Genomic DNA, 27098 nt, shown 5'->3' with positions numbered 1-27098 from the left:
CGTATACATGTGCCGAAGCTCGAGTGAGTGTCCGACAGGAGACGGTAAAGTCACTCTGTGTCCAAACAGCTCTGGGCCAGAATATGAGATGATGCTGATTAGTCAAAGCTTGAGACTTTATAATGAAAAATGAGAAGACATTTTTTAATATAATGTTCATTTTCTCAAGTAATCCACTGAAGTGAACGCACTATAGATTAACTCTGAACATTCAGGGGAAATTCTCTAAGAATGAACTGTGCTGTATAAGTCAGTTTTAATCACCCGATTCACTAAAGAAATTATGCAACCCACAATTTATAAGGTGGCAATTTCATATGAATATGTACAATGTGAATCATATGACAATTATGATTCTTTAGTAGAAAAGGAGGCATGAAGGTTCACATTCGAAAGCATATGAATGAGACCATATCCACCAATTCGTAAAAACATGATATTGTCACGAACTGCCAGGAGATTGTGTAGGTATTTCATAAGACTGACTGACATACACAAAACTATTCTTCTACTAATGTAACATAACATGCCTGTGAACACAGCGTGAGCAATCAGACCTTCTATATTCACCAACAAACACACGTTAAACAGGACATTGAGAGAAAGAGCATCTGTTCACACTATCATTAAACATTCCCTGTCACTTCCTTCATGGCACAACTCGACTCTAATGTCGACTCTTGTTGCGTTTAGTCTGTTGCAGTGAAGCTCATTTCCTGAGTTTGTTGGTGATATTATAATCATTCTCCCCCAGACCTGCTCTTGTCCAGAGCTTTTCCACTGACTCGTTTCAGCACGGCTATAAAGTGCACAACAACAGGTGTGTTTTCCATACATAAAGTCACCAGGAAATCAACAATTCCCAACAATTTTTGTGTGTTTTTTTATGGAATACTGCAGTGTTTATTGTAAATGATTTATGGGTGTACATCATCATTATTGTGTTAATAATGTTGAATGAGAATAAGTTCCTCTTCCAGCATCTCTTCTCTGATGACGAGGGCGGGGCAACCTGTCACTCACATGAGATCAGCCAATAGCAAACCACAACCATCCAACCAGCCAATCAACTCCCCACAGACACAATCAAGCCCCGCCCACATTTGTTCTTGTTCACTCGGATATACGACACAATAGAGGAGAGAAGACCAGCACAACTTCCCTCTCATCACGAGTTTAAGTTCACTGCTAACCAATAGCTAATTTTCCAAAGTCACTGAAACACATAATTCACAGTAAATAAACCAGCGTACTGTCGGCTCACTGGAAAAACATGCCTCTACATACAGCACATCTTTGCAAAAGTCCAAAATCGTACCTATACGAATAAACACTAGCGGCAGTAAAACACCAACAACTTTTATTCGTGTTCACGCAAATGATCATTTCAGAGGCAGATTGTCGATTAATAAAGACGTATTTTCACTTGGTTTCTTGCACAACACTGTGTTCTGACCTTTAAACCTTTTTATGAGAAAGTGTCATGAAACCAGGGGTGTGAAGTAACGAATTACAAATACTCACGTTACTGTAATTAAGTATTTTTTTTTCAGAAATTGTACTTTTTTGAGTAGTTTAAAAATTGTGTAATTTTACTTTTACTTGAGTACATTTTAAGTGATGTATCGGTACTTTTACTCCGCTATTTTCCTTCTGTTTGTGGTCGTTACTCGTTAAATGCTTGTTTTAATTTTATTTTTATCCATCCACGTGATTGGATCGAGTAATCGGTCTCGTGACTGTCATCAAATCAAATTAAGCATAGAAAACTTTAACCGCCTGTTCCTGCTGTTACTCTGCGAAGTGCATTCTTCAGGCATCAGTTCAATCCAGATATCAGTGTCTTCCTCTAATATGCTAAGGTAGTCTACATTTCACATTTTGGCTTAATATGATATTTATATAGGCTGGGCTATCTCTGGGGCCTAACATTTGGTGTGAGGTTGGGGATATTGCGTGACGAGTTCATAATGCGGTGAATTCCCGCTCCCATTTACTTCACAATCACATTATATAGAGACGCGCGTCACGATCTGTGCACTGCCGCGTCTCGCGCTCGCCATGCCGCCAGATTCAGTACTATGCAGTGCACCTTATGAACCATGGCGTTAACTTGAACTGCATTTCTGTCAGTGCGTGACTACAGCTCGTTAATAAACAACGTTTTTTGATTGATCCATTTCATACAATCCATCTTCATTTGACAAGTGCACTTGCGCAAAAACATTTTTCATGTTCAACTTTGTTTTTTTTGTGTGTGGATGCTGCTGATAAAACAGCTTCGCCGAGACTACAAAGAGACATGCATTTGTATGTGTGTTTGTTTCTTTTGTAAAAGTTTCCCGGATATAACTTCCCTATTTAATGCACAATTTTCCTTACAAATTATATTATCAGCATTACAACGTGAGTAAATGTAGCCGTGTAAAATGTAAGGGATGATGCCACCCTTATAGAACAATGTGCATTTACGTTTAAATTGTAACATATTTAATAGCATGGAATTACAAGGTATTTAGTATTAGCCTATTATCTTAGCCTTTTTCAGTGCATTAGGTGAGGTAATCTGATAATATTAGTGATTCTCATTTATCAAAACACTAAAATTGGTACCGTTTTGGAGAGAAATTGGGTATTTTTTAATCTCTCTATTTAACCCATCTCATGGTGTGTGATGCTGAACTATCATATGAGTTTCTAAAGGTTTTTGAATTCTTTGCACAGTTATGAATATTGATATTTTATGTGCAACAATAGCATGCTCAGGCTCAGTGGCCTTTCGCCTAATTTTAAATGCTTGCTTTTTTTTTCTTTTTTTTAATAATATGACTTAAATGGTGATGAGTGTACTGATTTGATGCATTTTAAAAAGATGGATGATAGATATTCTTCAATCTTTCTGACAAAGAACAAAATATAATGTGAATTACAGTATGTGCTATTTTTTTAATTTAAAAATTGTAGTGCACAGTGTTTATTATAAGGGGGTAGAATCTGCAGCTCAGTACTCACTACTCACTACTCATGAGTACTTTTAAATAAGCTACTTTTTTACTCTTACTCAAGTAGTTTTTTGGACAAGTACTTTTAACTCTACTCACACTACATTTTTTGGAATGTAATGGTACTTTTACTTGAGTGTTTTCTCAGTACTCTTTCCACCACTGCATGAAACATCATATCATTTGTCAGAGATGCTGACACGCTCTCAGTGAGTCTGGGTTTAAATAAACGCTCTGTAAACGTCTGCACTGAATCCTCTCGGTGTCTGAGTCATGATCGTCCAGCCTAGCGACTCTTTTGCTGAACACGACCTTGTAAGGAGGAAAAAATGCAAGTCGAAAGAGACAAAATAACGAATGATGCCTTTAATAATCAGATACAAATGCAATGCAAAATACTTTCTATGTACTTTCTTCCAAATAAAAACTCATCAGACCACAAAAGCATGTATTGACCGATCTATATTTTCCAAGGTCAAAGGGCTGCTCCATCTACTCAACAGCTCTACGTCAAAAGCAAACAAAGGGAATGTGTTTTCTAACGCGGGCGAGATCGAGGCCCTGGAACATCCAGTCATGCTTTCCTGTTTTGGTTTGTGTCTCATGGACGATTAATTCCTGCCCGGATGGCACACATATTCCTCGTCCCGGGGAACATTCCTGATGCCATGACTTAATAGGAAAAGTAGCGCAAACACTCTCCATCATCACCTTTAAAGATCATTTCATGCTTTATGGAAACATGAGAGCTTCATTACTGTATGTCATAGATCAAGTGTGTCTATATGTGAATGGGGAGGATGGTATATAATATATATGTTTGTTATGAAGTGCACTTGCTATATCTCCACTGTGATGTAAACAACAGCAGCCGATCTGTCCAGAGTGTGTGTGTGTGTGTGTGATGGCACAGGCCTCCGGGACGACAGCTTGGATCGCTCAGGGACAGATGATACACAGGCATCATTAAGACTTCTTCACAGTGCATTTCACAGCTAAATACGGTCATCCTGTTAGTTATACACCTGAAACATTCACATTTACTTTAAATTAGGGTACCATAACGAAGTGCATAATTGATTGGAATAAAATGCAAATTGTGTGAGGGTGTACATTACCCTTCAAATTGTGCAAACTGAAATTGCGAATTGAAAATACGGCCAATGGAAAGACGTCAATTTCGCAAAAAACTCCCATATATCGCTAAAAAGGTTTTTCCGCTCACATGAGGTTTTTTTCCGCAAAATAAGGAATATTTTGCAAAACTGCAATGGAAAACTTTTTTCCACATTTATAGGTCAGGTCACCTGACGTACGTAAAAGTCACATGATCATTATTTAAACGTGTGTTTGGACAGAAGACGAGACAGAGTTCTTCATTAAACTCATAAAACAGGAAAACTGGATTCTAAACCACCAAGAAATGCCACAATCACGAGCTTGAAGCAGAACTGAGGGAGAAACTCCCAGAACACCTCACACCAGCCGCTCCCAGTATAAGGGTTTTCCATGCCAGTAATGTTGGAAAACACACACACACGTCTCCTTCCATTAATAATACTGGCTACTGCGGCGGCTGGGATATATGTGAACTAAACAAGATTGTTGGAATGACTTATCGTGAGAGGAAAAAATTACATTTCAGTCGCATGACATCGGTTAATGGAAACGCCCTCATTTCGCAAGTTTTTTATCAACATTCAGAAAATATCGCAAAAGTTTTGCGCAAATCTGTAATGGTAATGCGGCGACTGTAACTCACAATGAGGAACGAAACGTGATCAAATGTACAATGAGAAGCGCTTATAAACTAAAGTTAAGCTTTCCTGCTCAATGGTTTAACATCTGTAAATGAAAAAATTAAGACAGCCATAATTATTAGTATTATTTATATTATTTTTATTTATTTATTTTAATCAATATTTTATGAAATATTTTATTTTATACTTCTTTTTCAGTGAAATATTACAATAAATAATATTTCTTATCTTCATGTGTCTAGTTCACAGCTGGACGCTGGTTATCATCGATATGTAAAGTGGTGTGATTTCACGAGTGACTCCTCTATTATACACATTAAAGGATTTGCTCCTGTGTTTAAGTGCACTTCTCAATCTAAAAACTTTGCAGTGTTTCAACAAGAAGCTTGCCAGCATAATCCTGAATCTGCTCTATAAGCTGAAGAAAATAAAAAGACATTAAGAGTTGTTTTCATTGACTCTCATGTTAGAGTTAAAACACCCTTGAACATGAGCAGTAACCCATGCCTCTCTCTCTCCCACACAGAACAAGCGTCTCTCTCTCTCTCTCTCTCTCTCTCTCTCACACACACACACACACTCTCTCTCTTTCTCAGGTCTCCAGCCCGTGAGGAAAGGATGAGACGTCTTCTGTCATTCCTGTTTGGTCACTGTTGCACATTTCCTTTGATGGAGTTTTATCCGTCGCCTAATATTTTCCAGAAACTGGAGTCAGACGTGTCAGTGGACGAAGGAAAATCGCCTCAGGCTGTCAGTCCAAACCTTTAATAACACAGTGTTTGTGCAACATCATAATACACTTATGAAACACACAGAAACACACATCTAACTGAACACACACACACCCAGGCAAACAACACTGCAGAAAATCAAATCCGTAACCTGTGGCGCTCTAGCGGTTAATAAGCAGAACGCACACGTCTGGTGGAAGAACACTGTAGCCGGATCTACTTCTCTGTGTTTGTGTCTATGGCGAGTCACGCAGGAACTGTGTATAGTCCCGATATAAACACTTATTATAGGTGTACCGCGTGATTCAGGATAAGACAAAAACACAGTTTGGAAAATGGATTCATGATGTACTTGCCTATCATATACATTTTGTAAATTTTGAACACAAAAAAAGTTACAAACTGCAGCTTTAATAACTTTTCATAACATTTCTGGATACTTTACAGCTAAATAAAGCTTTGTTATTGGCATTGATGGTTCCATAAAGAATCTTTAACATCCATAGAATCTTTCTATTGCACAAAAGCTTCTTTATAATTAGAAAAAGCTTCTTCAGATTATTAAAATGTTCTTCGCACTAAGAAAAACATGGTTCTTTTAAGAACTGAAAGGTGTTTGGGGAAATGAAAATGGTTCTTCTGCCCAAAAAATCCCATTTTGGAAGCTTTATTTTGAAGAGAAGAAACCCCTCATCTGGCACTATAGGACTTATTAAGAATGTCTTGATGTATCAGGACACCCGTATACCAGCAGACCCTTACTGTGAGGACTTTACCTTACTGTGAGAGGACTTTACCTTACTGTGAGGACTTTACCTTACTGTGAGAGGACTTTACCTTACTGTGAGGACTTAACCTTACTGTGAGAGGACTTTACCTTACTGTGAGAGGACTTTACCTTACTGTGAGAGGACTTTACCTTACTGTGAGGACTTAACCTTACTGTGAGGACTTTACCTTACTGTGAGAGGATGAGACGCAAGGAAACCAGGACGCAAAGTTAAAAAGCAGCCCAGCTCTCAGTGGAGATGAAGCCGGATTATTAGGAGGCCATGACATATAAAAGCCAAAGCGTAACTCTGGTCAGGACTCGTAGAGAACTTCAAAAACCCCAGAGAGTCTGAACCTCAAATCAGCATCTCATCCGAAATGATGTTGCCTTTAACGGCACAGTGGTTTTCCCGGAAGGACTGAAGATCAGGGGAGAGCCTCCAGATCTCAGGGCTGTTTCATGCGGCTCAAGGCTTCAAATGTTTCTAAGACAATTCTTCAACAGTAGGATCATTACAGAAGGTCAGCCACATTCCTGCGGTTAATACAAGCTGTCAGCATCCACACTCGAGCCGATCCTGAAGTTACGGAGATGAGTAACTGTAATACAAACTAAACAAGAACAGAGGAACCAAAGCTAGAGGAAATCAAAGCCCTGGAGAATACGACTGAATCTCTCTGAGCCGGACTAAAGCTGGGTCAGTGTGATATACAGAGCTCTAGGGGAAATGTGTTTAAGTCCAGGTAGACTCTACTGGATTACATTTAACTGGCACATTAAACCCAAACCATGAACAGGAGAAGTGAAGCAGCCAGTGCCACTCTGACACAGCAGGAGAACAAACACCGTTAGAGAGGAGAAGTTTGAGCATCAAACAAACCTTAGAGTTAGAAAAGCAGCTGCGCTCTCACAATACATCCACAGAAGGGTCGTTTCCGTGGCAACTGCTCTATTATTGTGTTTACAGCTGGGATGGAAATATTTGTCCCAAATCAGTCCGTCTGCAGGATGATTCGTCTTTATAGTTCCTGTGAAACCTGAATCACAGAAGATCTCAGGAGTGTAATCTCACTGGCTTACAGGGATACTGTAGTTCACTGAAAACTAAACGTTTGTCATCTTTTACTCACTTCATTCCAAACCTGTGTGACTTTATGTGTTGAAAAATATTTCAATGATTTTTTGTCCATACAATGAAAGGCAACGGGATCTAAAACAACGTTACACCCAAATGAAAAAATACAAATCTATCTTTGAGTACCCCGTTCGATATGAAGGTGATGATAGAATTTTTTTTCAGGCAAACATTCAGAAGCTTTCTGCCTGCGTTTGGTGTAATGTGTCAATCATCAGCGGACTCAAGCAGAGGAACTGCAGTGTTATTGAAGCCAAGCCATTCATTAAAACATATTAGGTTGATCATGAACACAAGCCGAGGTCAGGAATGCAGTTCTTTGGCAGCGAGAACGAACAGCTCTGCGTTATTTTACAGATGGAGCACAATCCAGCTTTTGTGGACATGATGTCATCCTTAGGGAAAGATAACTCCACCGCTGGTCATAATGGCAGATTGCTTGTGTTTCGACCCAACAGAGGAACTGTGCCAACTATCCGTCATTCTGAGGGTAATTAGGGTAAAGAATGCGTTTTTTCCTCTATGACCTTCTGTGACCTTGAACTCCTCATTAAACTATGAGCCTCACCTGCATACAGTAATGGAGTCACTTTAAGGCAAACTATTAAGGAGAACTATATAATATAGCAACTTTCAGCATTAAATTAACAGAAAGACATCATAATAAATTATGAAGATGGCCAATCAAATCAAAGAGGGCGGGGCTTAACTATTCCAACAAGACGCTGTAGTTTTAGCAGTGAAAGAGTGCGTCGGACGATGGAAGTAGCTAAAAATGTAATATTGGACAACTGTTTTACAATAGAAACGTTCAGACCGAAAGTAATATCCAGTGATGCAAACTACTCAACATTTTTGTTGATGATCTTAATTGTAGATTTGATTGAAGTTTACATTAACAGAAACATTCCTTTGCAAAAACGTTGAAAACACAGTTAAAATAGTTAAAAGTGCTATACAAACCAGATTACCACAGGAACAGAACAGGGCTTCATTTCTGTTACTGCAGCTTTCATAAACCCTGGTGAAGGTTTGATTCGTTTTCACAAATCGATTGTTTCAAAGAATCGCTTCGAATAAACAGATTCAGCCATTATTTCCCGCCATAACGCATCCCGTGACCATGACGTCAGGTTCACGCGCTCGAAACCAGACACGATTCAGTTCATATAAACACAATCATTTAGAAACTTAATATAATTAGCTTTTACATTAAACAATAAGCTACTAAAATTATTTTGCATCTCTTGGCTGCTTGCTCATACATTTTTGTACATAGGCTTAATAAAATGCTGTTACTTATTAAAATCAACTCTGTTTCGTTGGTAGGTCAGATACAATCAACTCTTAAACACATCTCCAGTAGCCTACATTAGTGTAACATTTCTGCTATTAAAGTAACTTACTTTTCGCCCCATCAGACACATTTCCCGCTGCTCTTCCTAATCATCTTGTACACACAGAATGTGCCAGAAAACCAGCGTTTGGCTTCCCAAAGGACAGATTCAACAGACACGATTCATTCTCAGCTTCAGGCCGATTCACCTGCGAACCGTTCAGATCTATGGTTCAGATCGGCATTGCGAACCGGTTCGACAGATTCAGTAAAAAGATCCGACTCAAAAGAACGAGTCGTTCACTAATCGGACATGCCCACCACTAACCGTATTTTCTGCAGCTTACATTAGTGTAACACATAAAGACGAGTTATTGATGTTGTGCCATACCTGAGTGAAGGGAGAATGCGCGCGCAGGAGGACAGAAGCTGACAGTGATGAAGATGAAGATGATGAAGATGATCCTCCAGCTCCAGACTCTGCTGATCAGAAATAAAGATGAAGATGAGCTGATGCCAGGTGATTCTCAGAATGAAGTGAATGAAATATGAAGCACATGCACAGGACAGGTCAGTCACCTGAGCACTGAGGCGCGTGCACGAGCCATGACTGTGGTGCAGGAGGTGTTCGTGTCTCGGGTCCCGTTAGAGACTGTGATCTCTCTCTCTCTCACACACACACACACACTCTCTCTCTCTCTCTCTCTGCTGTCGGACTGATCGAGAGCAGCTCCACGTGAACAAAGGCAGTCTCAGTTCGGACTCTGAAATACGACTCCAGCTCCTCCTCAACTCCACACACACACACACACACACTCAGAGTTAAATCCTCACCCAACAAACATCATCTGTGGCTCCTCGTGCTCGCTCCTCTTCTGATGAGATTCTGTGAGTGAAATCTATAGTGTGTGAGTCTGGCACAGCTCTTGTGCTTCATGAGACAGAATAATGGAGTTTATTTGTGTTGTTACCTACCAGAAGCCAAAGCATGATATATATATATATATATAAAATAAAAAAACAGGAGTCCCAAAAGACACAAAAGTGTCTTAAATGTTTATGGATATCATTGTATCAGTTGATAAAATATTAAACCAAGTGTTATTTGCAAACAATGCTGCAAGAGCTTTTCTCAAAATGAACTTAGATTTTTTATTTATTTGTGTCTATTTTAGATGTAAATTCATGCTGGTTTTTTGTTGTTGTTGTTTTTTGTTTTTGTAGTTAATTGGAAGTTATTAATCTATACAAAATAAATTAATAAATTAAAATAATAAATGGAATAAACTCATGCTGAGTAATAGTAGAGTAAAATGTTAATAGACCTATTATTATATTATTTTGTATAGCTAGTATGTTCCCTACATTATCAATATTATTTAAAATAAAAAAGTAATAACCTTTGTTAAACCTTGGTTTGATATAATACAAAGATTGCAGTGTTGTCGTGTAGACAGTAAAACCGGGGTTTTTGCTTCTGATTCAGGCTTCTGATTGGCCAACGTGGCTTTACGATCGCCGCCTGCTGGTGTGGCATGCTCTTGACAGCGCGTGATAGCGTGTTTTTTGCGTTTTCATGTAGGCGGAGATTTCTTTTAAACCGAGCATGTGTGGACGGGATTTTTTTTTAAAAAGCAGGAGGAAAAACTCCAGTTATAAAAATACCCATGTCCGTGTGGACTAGGCCTTATTTAGGGTTAGTTCACCCAAAAATGACAATTCTGTCAGTAATTACTCTCCCTGTCCCAACTTGAGACTTTCGTAAGACTTTCGTTCTTCTTCGGAACACAAATTTAGATATTTTTGATGAACTCTGAGAGCTGTCTCACTCCTCCATGGACTGCAGGTATTTTCATCTGCCACTATTGGCCAGCATCACACGCATCACACACACATGACCAGCGTCGACCAATAGTGAGCCTCCGTTCTGACGTACAACCCAGAAGCGCTGCGCTGTTACACTACGTGAACTCACTCAGAGACACACAGAAGAACATGAAGAGTTGAATAAAGTCGTTATTTTGGGGGGGTTTTGCACACAAAAAGTATGAAAAACTTAAGGTTGAGCCACTGTAGTCACTTGGACTATTTTAACGATGTCTTTACTAACTTTTGTGGGCCAGCAGATATCGATTACAGAGAAGCCTATGGAGGAGTAAGACAGCTCTCAGAGTTCATCAAAAATATCTTCATTTGTGTTCCGAAGATGAACGAAAGTCTTACGGGGTTGGAACAACATGAGGGTTTTCATTTTTGGGTGAACTAACCCTTTAAGAGTGAGGGATTGACAGATGAACATTATGAGCACAATCATCATGATTCTCCGATTCTTCTGCAAACATCATGTTAGATCATCATAAATCATGATGTCAGATACTCATCATGTTGAGTCATTCATCAAGCCTCTGATGTCACGTCTGCGTGTCCAGCCCGATGAGGGAAAATACTTTTAAAACGGTGGACTTTTAAGGAAGAGAAGTATGACGCAGATGCCGTGGGTTCATGCTCTGATTTACTGATGCTGTTGATGGATTTAATGGGCATTACCTGCAGTCGTGTAACTCTTCAATCATCAGAACATTAAAGATCGTACGGCTCCAACAGAGGCGGAGCAGTAATTCATAAGATTTTTAGGGGTTTTTTTGTAATATCTGTCAATTTAAAACAAAGTTACTGTAGTAATTCTCAGAGGATCTGCAAGCGAATGACAGGGTTTTCCCAGAACCGGGCGTTTCTTACACCAACTACGGCAACAAACAGCAAACATGTTTTTGAGATAAATGAAGCATAGCTTAAACATAAATACGTGTTTGTTAAAATATAACTTAATATGGAGCATCAAAAGGTAAGTTGTTAATGTTCTTTTCCATTCAAATCAAAAAGGACAGAAACCCAATAAAATATCTATATTAATAATGCACTACATTCCAAATGATCTTAACGTTTAACATCTTCATGGACCGACTGATAGGAGGTTATTCTGTGCACCAGTTCCCCAGTTCTCAGATGTCAGTCAAATGCATCACGACGTACAGTAAATCACGCAAGGGAAGATTCATTTTGCAATACACCAAAACACTTTATTACACACAGCATTTTATCAGAAACAGCCAACTGGATGGAAACAGGTTTTTTTGCACACATTTTCACTTTGCTGATAACAGAACTGTGCAAAAAGCCATATGGAAACGTGGCAAATGAAACTGAGTGAATAACAGCTTTAATTCAAAGCTTTCAAATGACTTCAGAAGAACTGCAGCACTCACACACACTCACACACACACACAGTCTCTAATGTTGTGATTGTATTGAAAAGAGCAGCATGAACATTCTTCTAAATATCTTCTTTTATGGTCCGCAGTCATACAGTTGCGGAAGGATAGTCTCTGAGTCGACTGTGCCTCGGGTTAGTCAGGTTAAAGGAATCTGTCTCAGTGTGAGGGAAGACCTCGATCAAACCACTGACTGGACGTCTCTCGGACTCATTTACCCTCAGCGCTCGTCCTCGTCCATCATCACAGCGAGATGACATTCCAGTCCTGATATAGCGGCATCACGGATCCTGATAACGCTTCCGAAGCTCCGAGAGCATTCCTCTGACAGGCCGAGTGTCATGTGTGCGTTCATGTGTTTCAAGCGTTTGTGTGTTTCGAGTGTTCGTGTGTTTCAAGCGTTTGTGTGTTTCGAGTGTTCATGTGTTTCAAGCGTTCCATGTGTTTCAAGCGTTTGTGTGTTTCGAGTGTTCGTGTGTTTCAAGCGTTTGTGTGTTTCAAGCGTTTGTGTGTTTCGAGTGTTCGTGTGTTTCAAGCGTTTGTGTGTTTTAAGCGTTTGTGTGTTTCGAGTGTTCGTGTGTTTCAAGCGTTTGTGTGTTTCAAGCGTTTGTGTGTTTCAAGCGTTTGTGTGTTTCGAGTGTTTGTGTGTTTCAAGCGTTTGTGTGTTTCAAGCGTTTGTGTGTTTCAAGCGTTTGTGTGTTTCGAGTGTTCGTGTGTTTCAAGCGTTTGTGTGTTTCAAGCGTTTGTGTGTTTCAAGCGTTTGTGTGTTTCAAGCGTTCGTGTGTTTCAAGCGTTTGTGTGTTTCGAGTGTTCGTGTGTTTCAAGCGTTTGTGTGTTTCAAGCGTTTGTGTGTTTCGAGTGTTCGTGTGTTTCAAGCGTTTGTGTGTTTCAAGCGTTTGTGTGTTTCAAGCGTTTGTGTGTTTCAAGCGTTTGTGTGTTTCGAGTGTTCGTGTGTTTCAAGCGTTTGTGTGTTTCAAGCGTTTGTGTGTTTCAAGCGTTTGTGTTTCAAGCGTTTCGTGTGTTTCAAGCGTTTGTGTGTTTCGAGTGTTCGTGTGTTTCAAGCGTTTGTGTGTTTCAAGCGTTTGTGTGTTTCAAGCGTTTCGTGTGTTTCAAGCGTTCATGTGTTTCAAGCGTTCATGTGTTTCAAGCGTTTGTGTGTTTCAAGCGTTTCGTGTGTTTCAAGCGTTTGTGTGTTTCAAGCGTTCATGTGTTTCAAGCGTTTGTGTGTTTCGAGTGTTCGTGTGTTTCAAGCGTTTGTGTTTCAAGCGTTTCGTGTGTTTCAAGCGTTTGTGTGTTTCGAGTGTTCGTGTGTTTCAAGCGTTTGTGTGTTTCAAGCGTTTGTGTGTTTCAAGCGTTTCGTGTGTTTCAAGCGTTTGTGTGTTTCGAGTGTTCGTGTGTTTCAAGCGTTTGTGTGTTTCAAGCGTTTGTGTGTTTCAAGCGTTTGTGTGTTTCGAGTGTTCGTGTGTTTCAAGCGTTTGTGTTTCAAGCGTTTCGTGTGTTTCAAGCGTTTGTGTGTTTCGAGTGTTCGTGTGTTTCAAGCGTTTGTGTGTTTCAAGCGTTTGTGTGTTTCAAGCGTTCATGTGTTTCAAGCGTTTGTGTGTTTCAAGCGTTTCGTGTGTTTCAAGCGTTTGTGTGTTTCAAGCGTTCATGTGTTTCAAGCGTTTGTGTTTCGAGTGTTCGTGTGTTTCAAGCGTTTGTGTGTTTCAAGCGTTTGTGTGTTTCGAGTGTTCGTGTGTTTCAAGCGTTTGTGTGTTTCAAGCGTTTGTGTGTTTCAAGCGTTTGTGTGTTTCAAGCGTTTGTGTGTTTCGAGTGTTCGTGTGTTTCAAGCGTTTGTGTGTTTCAAGCGTTTGTGTGTTTCAAGCGTTTGTGTTTCAAGCGTTTCGTGTGTTTCAAGCGTTTGTGTGTTTCAAGCGTTTGTGTGTTTCGAGTGTTCGTGTGTTTCAAGCGTTTGTGTGTTTCAAGCGTTTGTGTGTTTCAAGCGTTTGTGTGTTTCAAGCGTTTCGTGTGTTTCAAGCGTTTCGTGTGTTTCAAGCGTTTGTGTGTTTCGAGTGTTCGTGTGTTTCGAGTGTTCGTGTGTTTCAAGCGTTTGTGTGTTTCAAGCGTTTGTGTGTTTCAAGCGTTTGTGTGTTTCAAGCGTTTCGTGTGTTTCGAGTGTTCGTGTGTTTCAAGCGTTTGTGTGTTTCAAGCGTTTGTGTGTTTCAAGCGTTTCGTGTGTTTCAAGCGTTTGTGTGTTTCGAGTGTTCGTGTGTTTCAAGCGTTTGTGTGTTTCGAGTGTTCGTGTGTTTCGAGTGTTTCGTGTGTTTCAAGCGTTCGTGTGTTTCAAGCGTTTGTGTGTTTCGAGTGTTCGTGTGTTTCAAGCGTTTGTGTGTTTCAAGCGTTTGTGTGTTTCAAGCGTTTGTGTGTTTCGAGTGTTCATGTGTTTCGAGTGTTTCGTTTGTGTGTTTCAAGCGTTTGTGTGTTTCGAGTGTTCGTGTGTTTCAAGCGTTTGTGTGTTTCAAGCGTTTGTGTGTTTCAAGCGTTTGTGTGTTTCGAGTGTTCGTGTGTTTCAAGCGTTTGTGTGTTTCAAGCGTTTGTGTGTTTCGAGCGTTTGTGTGTTTCGAGCGTTTGTGTGTTTCGAGCGTTTGTGTGTTTCGAGCGTTTGTGTGTTTCAAGCGTTTCGTGTGTTTCAAGCGTTTGTGTGTTTCGAGTGTTCGAGTGTTTCAAGCGTTTGTGTGTTTCGAGCGTTTGTGTGTTTCGAGTGTTTCGTGTGTTTCAAGCGTTTGTGTGTTTCAAGCGTTTGTGTGTTTCAAGCGTTTGTGTGTTTCGAGTGTTTCGTGTGTTTCAAGCGTTTCGTGTTCCGAGTGTTTTAAGTGTTTCGCATGTTTTGTGTGTTCCCGAGTGTTTCAAGCGTTTGTGTGTTTCGTGTGTTTCGAGCGTTTGTGTGTTTCAAGCGTTTGTGTGTTTCAAGCGTTTGTGTGTTTCAAGCGTTTGTGTGTTTCAAGCGTTTGTGTGTTTCAAGCGTTTGTGTGTTTCGAGTGTTTCGTGTGTTTCAAGCGTTTGTGTGTTTCAAGCGTTTGTGTGTTTCAAGCTTTTGTGTGTTTCAAGCGTTTCGTGTTCCGAGTGTTTTAAGTGTTTCGCATGTTTTGTGTGTTTCAAGCGTTTGTGTGTTTCGAGTGTTTCAAGCGTTTGTGTGTTTCGAGTGTTTCGTGTGTTTCAAGCGTTTGTGTGTTTCAAGCGTTTGTGTGTTTCAAGCGTTTGTGTGTTTCAAGCGTTTCGTGTTCCGAGTGTTTTAAGTGTTTCGCATGTTTTGTGTGTTCCCGACTGTTTCAAGCGTTTGTGTGTTTCGAGTGTTTCGTGTGTTTCAAGCGTTTCGTGTTCCGAGTGTTTTAAGTGTTTCGCATGTTTTGTGTGTTCCCGAGTGTTTCAAGCGTTTGTGTGTTTCGTGTGTTTCGAGCGTTTGTGTGTTTCAAGCGTTTGTGTGTTTCAAGCGTTTGTGTGTTTCGAGCGTTTGTGTGTTTCAAGCGTTTGTGTGTTTCAAGCGTTTCGTGTTCCGAGTGTTTTAAGTGTTTCGCATGTTTTGTGTGTTTCAAGCGTTTGTGTGTTTCGAGTGTTTCAAGCGTTTGTGTGTTTCGAGTGTTTCGTGTGTTTCAAGCGTTTGTGTGTTTCAAGCGTTTGTGTGTTTCAAGCGTTTCGTGTGTTTCAAGCGTTTGTGTGTTTCGAGTGTTCGTGTGTTTCGAGTGTTCGTGTGTTTCAAGCGTTTGTGTGTTTCAAGCGTTTGTGTGTTTCAAGCGTTTGTGTGTTTCAAGCGTTTCGTGTGTTTCGAGTGTTCGTGTGTTTCAAGCGTTTGTGTGTTTCAAGCGTTTGTGTGTTTCAAGCGTTTCGTGTGTTTCCAGCGTTTGTGTGTTTCGAGTGTTCGTGTGTTTCAAGCGTTTGTGTGTTTCGAGTGTTCGTGTGTTTCGAGTGTTTCGTGTGTTTCAAGCGTTCGTGTGTTTCAAGCGTTTGTGTGTTTCGAGTGTTCGTGTGTTTCAAGCGTTTGTGTGTTTCAAGCGTTTGTGTGTTTCAAGCGTTTGTGTGTTTCGAGTGTTCATGTGTTTCGAGTGTTTCGTTTGTGTGTTTCAAGCGTTTGTGTGTTTCGAGTGTTCGTGTGTTTCAAGCGTTTGTGTGTTTCAAGCGTTTGTGTGTTTCAAGCGTTTGTGTGTTTCGAGTGTTCGTGTGTTTCAAGCGTTTGTGTGTTTCAAGCGTTCGTGTGTTTCAAGCGTTCGTGTGTTTCAAGCGTTTCGTGTGTTTCAAGCGTTTGTGTGTTTTGAGTGTTCGTGTGTTTCAAGCGTTTGTGTGTTTCAAGCATTTGTGTGTTTCAAGCGTTTGTGTGTTTCGAGCGTTTGTGTGTTTCAAGCGTTTGTGTGTTTCAAGCGTTTGTGTGTTTCGAGCGTTTGTGTGTTTCGAGCGTTTGTGTGTTTCGAGCGTTTGTGTGTTTCGAGCGTTTGTGTGTTTCAAGCGTTTCGTGTGTTTCAAGCGTTTGTGTGTTTCGAGTGTTCGAGTGTTTCAAGCGTTTGTGTGTTTCGAGCGTTTGTGTGTTTCGAGTGTTTCGTGTGTTTCAAGCGTTTGTGTGTTTCAAGCGTTTGTGTGTTTCAAGCGTTTGTGTGTTTCGAGTGTTTCGTGTGTTTCAAGCGTTTCGTGTTCCGAGTGTTTTAAGTGTTTCGCATGTTTTGTGTGTTCCCGAGTGTTTCAAGCGTTTGTGTGTTTCGTGTGTTTCGAGCGTTTGTGTGTTTCAAGCGTTTGTGTGTTTCAAGCGTTTGTGTGTTTCAAGCGTTTGTGTGTTTCAAGCGTTTGTGTGTTTCGAGTGTTTCGTGTGTTTCAAGCGTTTGTGTGTTTCAAGCGTTTGTGTGTTTCAAGCTTTTGTGTGTTTCAAGCGTTTCGTGTTCCGAGTGTTTGTGTGTTTCAAGCTTTTGTGTGTTTCAAGCGTTTCGTGTTCCGAGTGTTTGTGTGTTTCAAGCTTTTGTGTGTTTCAAGCGTTTCGTGTTCCGAGTGTTTTAAGTGTTTCGCATGTTTTGTGTGTTTCAAGCGTTTGTGTGTTTCGAGTGTTTCAAGCGTTTGTGTGTTTCGAGTGTTTCGTGTGTTTCAAGCGTTTGTGTGTTTCAAGCGTTTGTGTGTTTCAAGCGTTTGTGTGTTTCAAGCGTTTCGTGTTCCGAGTGTTTTAAGTGTTTCGCATGTTTTGTGTGTTCCCGAGTGTTTCAAGCGTTTGTGTGTTTCGAGTGTTTCGTGTGTTTCAAGCGTTTCGTGTTCCGAGTGTTTTAAGTGTTTCGCATGTTTTGTGTGTTCCCGAGTGTTTCAAGCGTTTGTGTGTTTCGTGTGTTTCGAGCGTTTGTGTGTTTCAAGCGTTTGTGTGTTTCAAGCGTTTGTGTGTTTCGAGCGTTTGTGTGTTTCAAGCGTTTGTGTGTTTCAAGCGTTTCGTGTTCCGAGTGTTTTAAGTGTTTCGCATGTTTTGTGTGTTTCAAGCGTTTGTGTGTTTCGAGTGTTTCAAGCGTTTGTGTGTTTCGAGTGTTTCGTGTGTTTCAAGCGTTTGTGTGTTTCAAGCGTTTGTGTGTTTCAAGCGTTTGTGTGTTTCAAGCGTTTCGTGTTCCGAGTGTTTTAAGTGTTTCGCATGTTTTGTGTGTTCCCGAGTGTTTCAAGCGTTTGTGTGTTTCGAGTGTTTCGTGTGTTTCAAGCGTTTCGTGTTCCGAGTGTTTTAAGTGTTTCGCATGTTTTGTGTGTTCCCGAGTGTTTCAAGCGTTTGTGTGTTTCGTGTGTTTCGAGCGTTTGTGTGTTTCAAGCGTTTGTGTGTTTCAAGCGTTTATGTGTTTCGAGCGTTTGTGTGTTTCAAGCGTTTGTGTGTTTCAAGCGTTTGTGTGTTTCAAGCGTTTGTGTGTTTCGAGTGTTTCGTGTGTTTCAAGCGTTTGTGTGTTTCAAGCGTTTGTGTGTTTCAAGCTTTTGTGTGTTTCAAGCGTTTCGTGTTCCGAGTGTTTTAAGTGTTTCGCATGTTTTGTGTGTTTCAAGCGTTTGTGTGTTTCGAGCGTTTGTGTGTTTCAAGCGTTTGTGTGTTTCGAGTGTTTCGTGTGTTTCAAGCGTTTCGTGTTCCGAGTGTTTTAAGTGTTTCGCATGTTTTGTGTGTTCCCGAGTGTTTCAAGCGTTTGTGTGTTTCGTGTGTTTCGAGCGTTTGTGTGTTTCAAGCGTTTGTGTGTTTCAAGCGTTTGTGTGTTTCGAGCGTTTGTGTGTTTCAAGCGTTTGTGTGTTTCAAGCGTTTGTGTGTTTCAAGCGTTTGTGTGTTTCAAGCGTTTGTGTGTTTCGAGTGTTTCGTGTGTTTCAAGCGTTTGTGTGTTTCAAGCGTTTGTGTGTTTCAAGCTTTTGTGTGTTTCAAGCGTTTCGTGTTCCGAGTGTTTTAAGTGTTTCGCATGTTTTGTGTGTTTCAAGCGTTTGTGTGTTTCGAGTGTTTCAAGCGTTTGTGTGTTTCGAGTGTTTCGTGTGTTTCAAGCGTTTGTGTGTTTCAAGCGTTTGTGTGTTTCAAGCGTTTGTGTGTTTCAAGCGTTTCGTGTTCCGAGTGTTTTAAGTGTTTCGCATGTTTTGTGTGTTTCAAGCGTTTGTGTGTTTCAAGCGTTTGTGTGTTTCAAGCGTTTGTGTGTTTCAAGCGTTTGTGTGTTCCATGCGTTTCGTGTTCCGAGTGTTTTAAGTGTTTCGCATGTTTTGTGTGTTCCATGCGTTTCGTGTTCCGAGTGTTTTAAGTGTTTCGCATGTTTTGTGTGTTCCCGAGTGTTTCAAGCGTTTGTGTGTTTCGAGTGTTTCAAGCGTTTGTGTGTTTCGTGTGTTTCGAGTGTTTTGTGGGGGTTCTAGGGACTGTGAGTGTGTGTGAGTGTCTGTGTGCTGCAGTTCAGTTCTTCTGAAGTCATCTGAAAGCTTTGTGTGTTTCAAGCGTTTGTGTGTTTCGAGCGTTTGTGTGTTTCAAGCGTTTGTGTGTTTCGAGCGTTTGTGTGTTTCGAGCGTTTGTGTGTTTCGAGCGTTTGTGTGTTTCGAGCGTTTGTGTGTTTCAAGCGTTTGTGTGTTTCAAGCGTTTGTGTGTTTCAAGCGTTTCGTGTGTTTCAAGCGTTTGTGTGTTTCGAGTGTTCGTGTGTTTCAAGCGTTTGTGTGTTTCAAGCGTTTGTGTGTTTCTAGTGTTCGTGTGTTTCAAGCGTTTGTGTGTTTCAAGCGTTTGTGTGTTTCAAGCGTTTGTGTGTTTCGAGTGTTCGTGTGTTTCAAGCGTTTGTGTGTTTCAAGCGTTCGTGTGTTTCGAGCGTTCGTGTGTTTCGAGCGTTTGTGTGTTTCAAGCGTTTGTCTGTTTCAAGCGTTTGTGTGTTTCGAGTGTTCGTGTGTTTCAAGCGTTTGTGTGTTTCAAGCGTTTGTGTGTTTCAAGCGTTTGTGTGTTTCGAGTGTTCGTGTGTTTCAAGCGTTTGTGTGTTTCAAGCGTTTGTGTGTTTCAAGCGTTTGTGTGTTTCGAGTGTTCGTGTGTTTCAAGCGTTTGTGTGTTTCAAGCGTTTGTGTGTTTCAAGCGTTCGTGTGTTTCAAGCGTTTCGTGTGTTTCAAGCGTTTGTGTGTTTTGAGTGTTCGTGTGTTTCAAGCGTTTGTGTGTTTCAAGCATTTGTGTGTTTCAAGCGTTTGTGTGTTTCGAGCGTTTGTGTGTTTCAAGTGTTTGTGTGTTTCAAGCGTTTGTGTGTTTCGAGCGTTTGTGTGTTTCGAGCGTTTGTGTGTTTCGAGCGTTTGTGTGTTTCGAGCGTTTGTGTGTTTCAAGCGTTTGTGTGTTTCAAGCGTTTGTGTGTTTCAAGCGTTTCGTGTGTTTCAAGCGTTTGTGTGTTTCGAGTGTTCGTGTGTTTCAAGCGTTTGTGTGTTTCAAGCGTTTGTGTGTTTCGAGTGTTCGTGTGTTTCAAGCGTTTGTGTGTTTCAAGCGTTTGTGTGTTTCTAGTGTTCGTGTGTTTCAAGCGTTTGTGTGTTTCAAGCGTTTGTGTGTTTCAAGCGTTTGTGTGTTTCGAGTGTTCGTGTTTCAAGCGTTTGTGTGTTTCAAGCGTTCGTGTGTTTCGAGCGTTCGTGTGTTTCAAGCGTTTGTGTGTTTCAAGCGTTTGTGTGTTTCGAGCGTTTGTGTGTTTCAAGCGTTTGTGTGTTTCAAGCGTTTCGTGTGTTTCAAGCGTTTGTGTGTTTCGAGTGTTCGAGTGTTTCAAGCGTTTGTGTGTTTCGAGCGTTTGTGTGTTTCGAGTGTTTCGTGTGTTTCAAGCGTTTGTGTGTTTCAAGCGTTTGTGTGTTTCAAGCGTTTGTGTGTTTCGAGTGTTTCGTGTGTTTCAAGCGTTTCGTGTTCCGAGTGTTTTAAGTGTTTCGCATGTTTTGTGTGTTCCCGAGTGTTTCAAGCGTTTGTGTGTTTCGTGTGTTTCGAGCGTTTGTGTGTTTCAAGCGTTTGTGTGTTTCAAGCGTTTGTGTGTTTCAAGCGTTTGTGTGTTTCAAGCGTTTGTGTGTTTCAAGCGTTTGTGTGTTTCGAGTGTTTCGTGTGTTTCAAGCGTTTGTGTGTTTCAAGCGTTTGTGTGTTTCAAGCTTTTGTGTGTTTCAAGCGTTTCGTGTTCCGAGTGTTTTAAGTGTTTCGCATGTTTTGTGTGTTTCAAGCGTTTGTGTGTTTCGAGTGTTTCAAGCGTTTGTGTGTTTCGAGTGTTTCGTGTGTTTCAAGCGTTTGTGTGTTTCAAGCGTTTGTGTGTTTCAAGCGTTTCGTGTTCCGAGTGTTTTAAGTGTTTCGCATGTTTTGTGTGTTCCCGAGTGTTTCAAGCGTTTGTGTGTTTCGTGTGTTTCGAGCGTTTGTGTGTTTCAAGCGTTTGTGTGTTTCAAGCGTTTGTGTGTTTCGAGCGTTTGTGTGTTTCAAGCGTTTGTGTGTTTCAAGCGTTTGTGTGTTTCAAGCGTTTGTGTGTTTCGAGTGTTTCGTGTGTTTCAAGCGTTTGTGTGTTTCAAGCGTTTGTGTGTTTCAAGCTTTTGTGTGTTTCAAGCGTTTCGTGTTCCGAGTGTTTTAAGTGTTTCGCATGTTTTGTGTGTTTCAAGCGTTTGTGTGTTTCGAGCGTTTGTGTGTTTCAAGCGTTTGTGTGTTTCGAGTGTTTCGTGTGTTTCAAGCGTTTGTGTGTTTCAAGCGTTTGTGTGTTTCAAGCGTTTGTGTGTTTCAAGCGTTTCGTGTTCCGAGTGTTTTAAGTGTTTCGCATGTTTTGTGTGTTTCAAGCGTTTGTGTGTTTCAAGCGTTTGTGTGTTTCAAGCGTTTGTGTGTTTCAAGCGTTTGTGTGTTCCATGCGTTTCGTGTTCCGAGTGTTTTAAGTGTTTCGCATGTTTTGTGTGTTCCATGCGTTTCGTGTTCCGAGTGTTTTAAGTGTTTCGCATGTTTTGTGTGTTCCCGAGTGTTTCAAGCGTTTGTGTGTTTCGAGTGTTTCAAGCGTTTGTGTGTTTCGTGTGTTTCGAGTGTTTTGTGGGGGTTCTAGGGACTGTGAGTGTGTGTGAGTGTCTGTGTGCTGCAGTTCAGTTCTTCTGAAGTCATTTGAAAGCTTTGTGTGTTTCGTGTGTTTCGAGTCATGGATCTCTGCTTGTCTGTTCCAGGTTAAAGTGTCTGTCTGCCAACTCGGCGCCGATCACCACTTGACTTGAGCTGCAAGTCATCGTATCTGCAACTCAGAACATCTGGGACATTTTGCAATTATTGGCACAGTCTCATGGGTTTGTGACTCAAAAGCAACAAATGCTGTCTGTCAAGGCAGCTCCAATGATTTTCTCACTCTTCACACAAATATATATATATATATTTCTGGACCTTGGCTGGAGTCAAAACCCTCAGTTTCTGAAAGTCTTCGAAACTAAATTTCCTTTTAATCATCAAACTATTTTGCTGAGCGAATGTGGCAAGGCCTTCTGGGATTGAGAAAGTAGGTTAACTTGCTGGAGGAACGATCTCCATGGCAATATGGTGTTGTTGTCTGAAAATACTGAGAAGAGGATCATGGGAGTGAAGCTCCAGTCCTGAGAATCTGATGCATTCTGTGACTCCACAGATCTTCAGTGGGAAATAATTAAAGAGATGTTTTAGAGACCATTCGGTTCATTTTTTAGAATTGTGTAAAGAAAAGAAGTATATATGGAAATTATATACATTAAAAGAATATACTAAAGTCGAATTAAATGTGTTCAAACACGTAATTGCATGTTATTTGCAGTTAAATGAAACTGTATTATAGTTTAAATTAATATTAAAATGTAATTTATATCTGTCACAAGGCTGTAGCACAGACTGAATAAGAAACCTCAAACACAATATTTAATAGAGTTAGAATAAACAGAGAGAGCTGCAAACGCATGTACAGTAACAGTGGACTGGACACTGAAATGAGGAAAAGGAGGAACTTAAGTACACATCCAAACAAGGCTAATTAATTAAACACAGCTGAACCAAACAAACTCATAATGATGGTAACCATGGAAACAAAGGAAGACAGAAAACTAGTGAATACAAACTAAAAGTCCATGAATACTAACCCTAACCCTAACCCTGGATGTACGGCAGACTTCTGTGGAAGACCGTGAGGGCCGAAGTGCACGTCTCTTTCACAAGCGCACAAATGAAACTATAATGTCCTTCAAGCTACAAATGAAAACAACAGCAGCCAATAATACTGACAATACATTGACCAAATCCTAATAAATCATCATTTGACTTCATCCGATGCTTGAATCCCGTGTGTGGCCGTGCAAGTGAGAGGTTTACTCTAGCTCCGGCTGACTCCTGTCGTGTGCTGAGATTAGAGCAGAGGAACTTGATGAGCTCACAGTCTTTGATCGGGCCACACACACAGACACAGGCACACACACACACACACACACACAGGCTTCACAGGCGTTGTGTTCTCAGCTGCCACTGATTCAACATTGAGCTTTACATCAGCACTGACAGATCTTCCTCTCAAAGTTTACTGAAGAACTTTATTGATTTACTAATTTAGCTTGAACTATAGAAAGCAAACTTTTGTTTTTGGTACTTAGACAATCAGTATGGAAGAAAAAACAGTAATGTTAAAAACATCATGTGCAAAAAAAGTCAAGTCACCTTTATTTATAAAGCGCTTTTTACACTACAGATTGTTTCAAAGCAGCTTTACAGTGATAACAGGAAAATAATGCAACAAAGATTGTTTCTGCTGTACAGCAGATCTAGAAGAAAACAGTGTCACAGCTCAGTGATGGTTCAGTTCCGTTGTAAAGATCATCAATTATTAAATTAGTTAATTTAATCATTAAAGCAGTTCTGGAGAAAATAGTGATGTCATTGTCAGTATACAGTCAGATCAATAACACTGTTGAATATTAAGTGTCCCCAACTAATGAAGCCAGAGGCGACAGTGGCAAGAACCCAAACTCCATCAGTGACAGAATGGAGGAAATGCTCCGCATTTTTCATTGAGAGCATATGATGTAATTTAGATAGCTTAGCCGGTATAGGGTCTAACATACATGTTGTCGATTTAGAGGATTTAACGAGTTTAGTAAATTCTTCCTCTTCTATGAATGAATGTAATTTTTCCTCAGGGAGACTAAAATGCACTGCCTGATGCGATACTGTAGTAGACGGTTGCATAGTTATAATTTTCTCCCTAATATTATCAATCTTATAAGTAAAGTAGTACATAAACATACAGAATTTGAAGCTTTATTTCTTGTTAATTTAGCCACTGTATCAAATAAATACCTAGGGTTGTGTTTGTTTTCTTCTAAGAGAGATGAAAAATAAGCAGATCTAGCAGTTTTTAAGGCTTTTCTCTATGCAATACTGCCGTCTTTCCACGAAATGCAAAAAAACATTTTAGCCAGGTTTCTGTCAAACACAGAACATCTCGGTTATAATCTGTAATCATATCATTAACAATAAGTGCTTTTGAAGAAAGGGATCTAACATTCAACAACCCAAGCTTTGTCATTTGTTCATCTGTATTATATATATATATTTAATTGTTGAACATCAATTAAATTTTTACCCTTAAAAGACAAATTTTGGATTCACACAGCTAAAAAGGAATATTCTTGCAAGGTTCTCTCAAAATTATGAACAAACATTCTTCCAGTAACACTAATAGAACGTTCATTCAAAGTTATCTGGTGTTCTCAAAACGTTTGAACAAAAACATCATTTATGCATCATTAATGGAAAACTTTTTTTCTGAAATATTTTTTCAGATGTTCATCTACCATTTTTTAAATGTAACACTTTGTTTCAGAACGTTCAGAGAACATTCAAAAGTAATGTTCCCATGTTTGAAGAACGATACAATGGAATGTTCCCTCTATGTTCGTATAACCAAGATTTTTTTTTAAACATTTAAAAAACATTTTGAACATTCAGAAAACGTTCAGAAATAATGATTTCATAACTTAATGGGAACATTGGCAAAACGTTCTTAGAACTTAATTTTGTCAGCTGAGAAGTAATTCCAGTGAAAGTAGTGAACTGCCTTGTTGCCACAGAGACAGATTTGTGTTTGAAGTCCGTTGCTGAATTCTCTTGGCCAATACGTATCAAAGGACTGATTAAATGGCCCAAACAGAGATGATAATAGCTGTTAAGGGTTTTTCCTGAAGAGGTCACAGCAGCAGACGGAGGAGGTGCAACGCTGGAGGTCTGTTGATCCACTCCCTGGGAGAGAACACTTTACGCTTACACACTGCTTTTCACATAGTCACCTCACCTCTCACACACACACACACACACACACACACACACGTCCTAACTGTAATTGGAAACTCTGTTAACTGCTAAATAAATCCCAATTTTCTGAACATTAAAAGGAGAGATATGCACTTTGTCCTTCTGAGGGGGATTTTCACAGTTTTTATGCATTTAACATTTTGCCATATTAAACAGCCTTTTGTAATGTTGCATTAAGTTCCTCCACAGAGGAAAGATCCAGCATGTTCTGATCCATGAACAGAGCTGAAAATCATACACTTCTAGTTAAACGTGTATAAACATGGAAACCTTGACTGTTACTGGTTCCATAAAAGCTCAAATAAAGGTCAGATAAGATCTAAGCAAAGAAATAAAAAATACATTTAAAAAAAAAAAAAACAGTAGAGAGTGTCCAAGAGTCTGATTTACTGGCACAGGACTGTGATTTCTCATCTCTGGCAGATCTTATAAGACAGATCCTCTAAAGGCAGCAGTTTATACTGTGTTCTCTGGGCCAAACCCTGCATTTGATACAAGGACATTCACTACCGGTCAAAAGACTTTCAGCTGTTTGCAATGAACAAATCAAACAAAAGTAATTGAAATAGCTCAACATAACAAATGTTTCAATTGGTTTCCCCAAATTCAACTGAAAATGCAACTTTTAATTACTTCTGCAGTTTCATTATTATTCAACCCTGAATAGAATCCCTCACAACTGCACAGATCTGCAACAGGTGTCGTCTCACTAATCAAGGGCTTCATTAGTTGCACCAGGTGTGCTTGAGCTAGAACACATGAAATATCTGAACTGGCTAGGTTTGTTGAGTGTCACGTTTGACTGCAAGTTATAATTATGGCTAAGTCAATAGAATGGTCCAAAAAGTTAAGAGAAGATCTCATTGCCCTTCACAAACAAGGAACAGGATACAAAAAGATAGTGAAGGCACTAAATGTTCCTTGAGACACAGTTGGAAGCATAGTTTCCAAGTTCAAAGTTAAAGGAACAGTGTTTACACTACCTGGACGGGGCAGAAAAAGGAAGCTATCAATGACTGTCACCAGATTTATGAGAAGGCAAGATCAGAAAAACGCTTGAGTGACTGCAGAAGATCTGCAGCAAGACTTCACAGGCTCTGAGATCAGCTGTGTGTCTGGAGGAAGAAGAATAAAACATGCTGAAAAGAACGCTGTCTACAGTTCAGCATGTGGAGCTCGTGATGCTCTGCGGCTGATTTATATCCTCTGGCACTGAAAACCTGCAGCGTGTGGAAGGAGAGATGGATTCATTGAAGTATCAGGGAAAAAAACGTCATGCCGTCTGTCAGGGTTGAGTGAAGGGAGCGAGGACTCATGTGCAGGAAACAATAATGGGCTTTATTATTAATAAAAATAAAACAAAATACAAACAAAACCTACCCCAAGGGGGAAACCATGACAAGCAGAAAAACGACTTGACTTGAGCAAGGAAACACTCAAGGGAACATTCAGTGATGATCCAGCACAGGACTGAAAATACAAGGAGAATAAAGAGGAAGAGCAAACAAGGCAGGTAACGAGGGAGGACAGGTGGGGCAAATGAACCAATAATCAGGTAACAAGATAGGCAGGGCTAGACAATCCACAGGAGAGCACAGGGCACAAGGAAACCACATGACAAGCCATGTGCTCACAAAACAAGAAATGAATGCGCAGCTAATGAGAACACTCTTAAGCCACGTGTTCACACAAAACATGACAACATGAAAGAGACAAAACAGGAGTGTCAGGGTTCTGTCACACAACACAGAAATAGACTAGATAGAAGTGACAGAACCCTGACGGCCGTCGGTGAGGGAGCTGGAGCTTGGACCTTCCAACATGATCCCAAGCATTTCTTCAAATTCCACCAAGGCTTGGTTGCAGAAGAAGTCCTGGAAGATTCTACAGTGGCATCACAGTCACATGACTTGAACCACATAGAAAATCTCTGGTGGGATTTAAAGAAGGCCAAGAATATTCCTGAACTGAAGGCCATGGCTCATGAGGAACGGGCTCAGATTCCTCAGAAACGCTGCCAGAAGCTGCTGTCTGGTTATACATCTCATTTACAGCAGGTCAGAACAGAAAACGGTTGTTCTACTAAGTACTAAAGATGCTTGCCATGAAGGAGTTGAATAATTTTGAGACTGCAGAAGTCATTAAAAGTTGCATTTTCAGTTGAATAAGGGGAAACCACTTGAAACATTTGTTGTGTTGAGCTACTTCAATTACGTTTGTTTGATTTGTTCATTGCAAAGAGTTGAAAGTCTGTAAATTTTGGCAATAAGCCCAATTTGCAATATATATATATATATGTGTGTGTGTGTGTGTGTATCTTGTGTAAGGTTGTGTCAGAGCTAACA

At 40.3% G+C, this 27098-nt stretch overlaps 1 protein-coding gene across 3 annotated transcripts in view; it reads right to left on the bottom strand.

Annotated features, from left to right (window-relative positions):
- Positions 1-9472, bottom strand: part of col15a1a (collagen, type XV, alpha 1a) — an 88342-nt gene extending 78870 nt beyond the window's left edge. For 2 of the 3 annotated variants that reach the window (XM_084102906.1, XM_084102907.1), the window contains exons 1-2: positions 9316-9448; positions 9128-9219 (exon numbers count right to left, since the gene is read on the bottom strand). In XM_084102906.1, the coding sequence (XP_083959032.1) occupies positions 9128-9219; positions 9316-9344 (121 nt within the window). In that variant the 5' untranslated portion in view covers positions 9345-9448. Of the gene's footprint in view, positions 1-9127; positions 9220-9315 lie in introns of all 3 variants that reach the window. The other variant, XM_084102908.1, reaches the window with a different exon arrangement.
- Positions 9473-27098: the final 17626 nt, after the last annotated feature.

This window comes from Abramis brama (assembly GCF_963993115.1).
Source record: "Abramis brama genome assembly, chromosome: 24".
NCBI lineage: Eukaryota > Metazoa > Chordata > Actinopteri > Cypriniformes > Leuciscidae > Abramis > Abramis brama.
The sequence above is the reverse complement of the archived record's forward strand: the minus strand, read 5'-3'. Positions and strand labels throughout refer to the sequence as shown.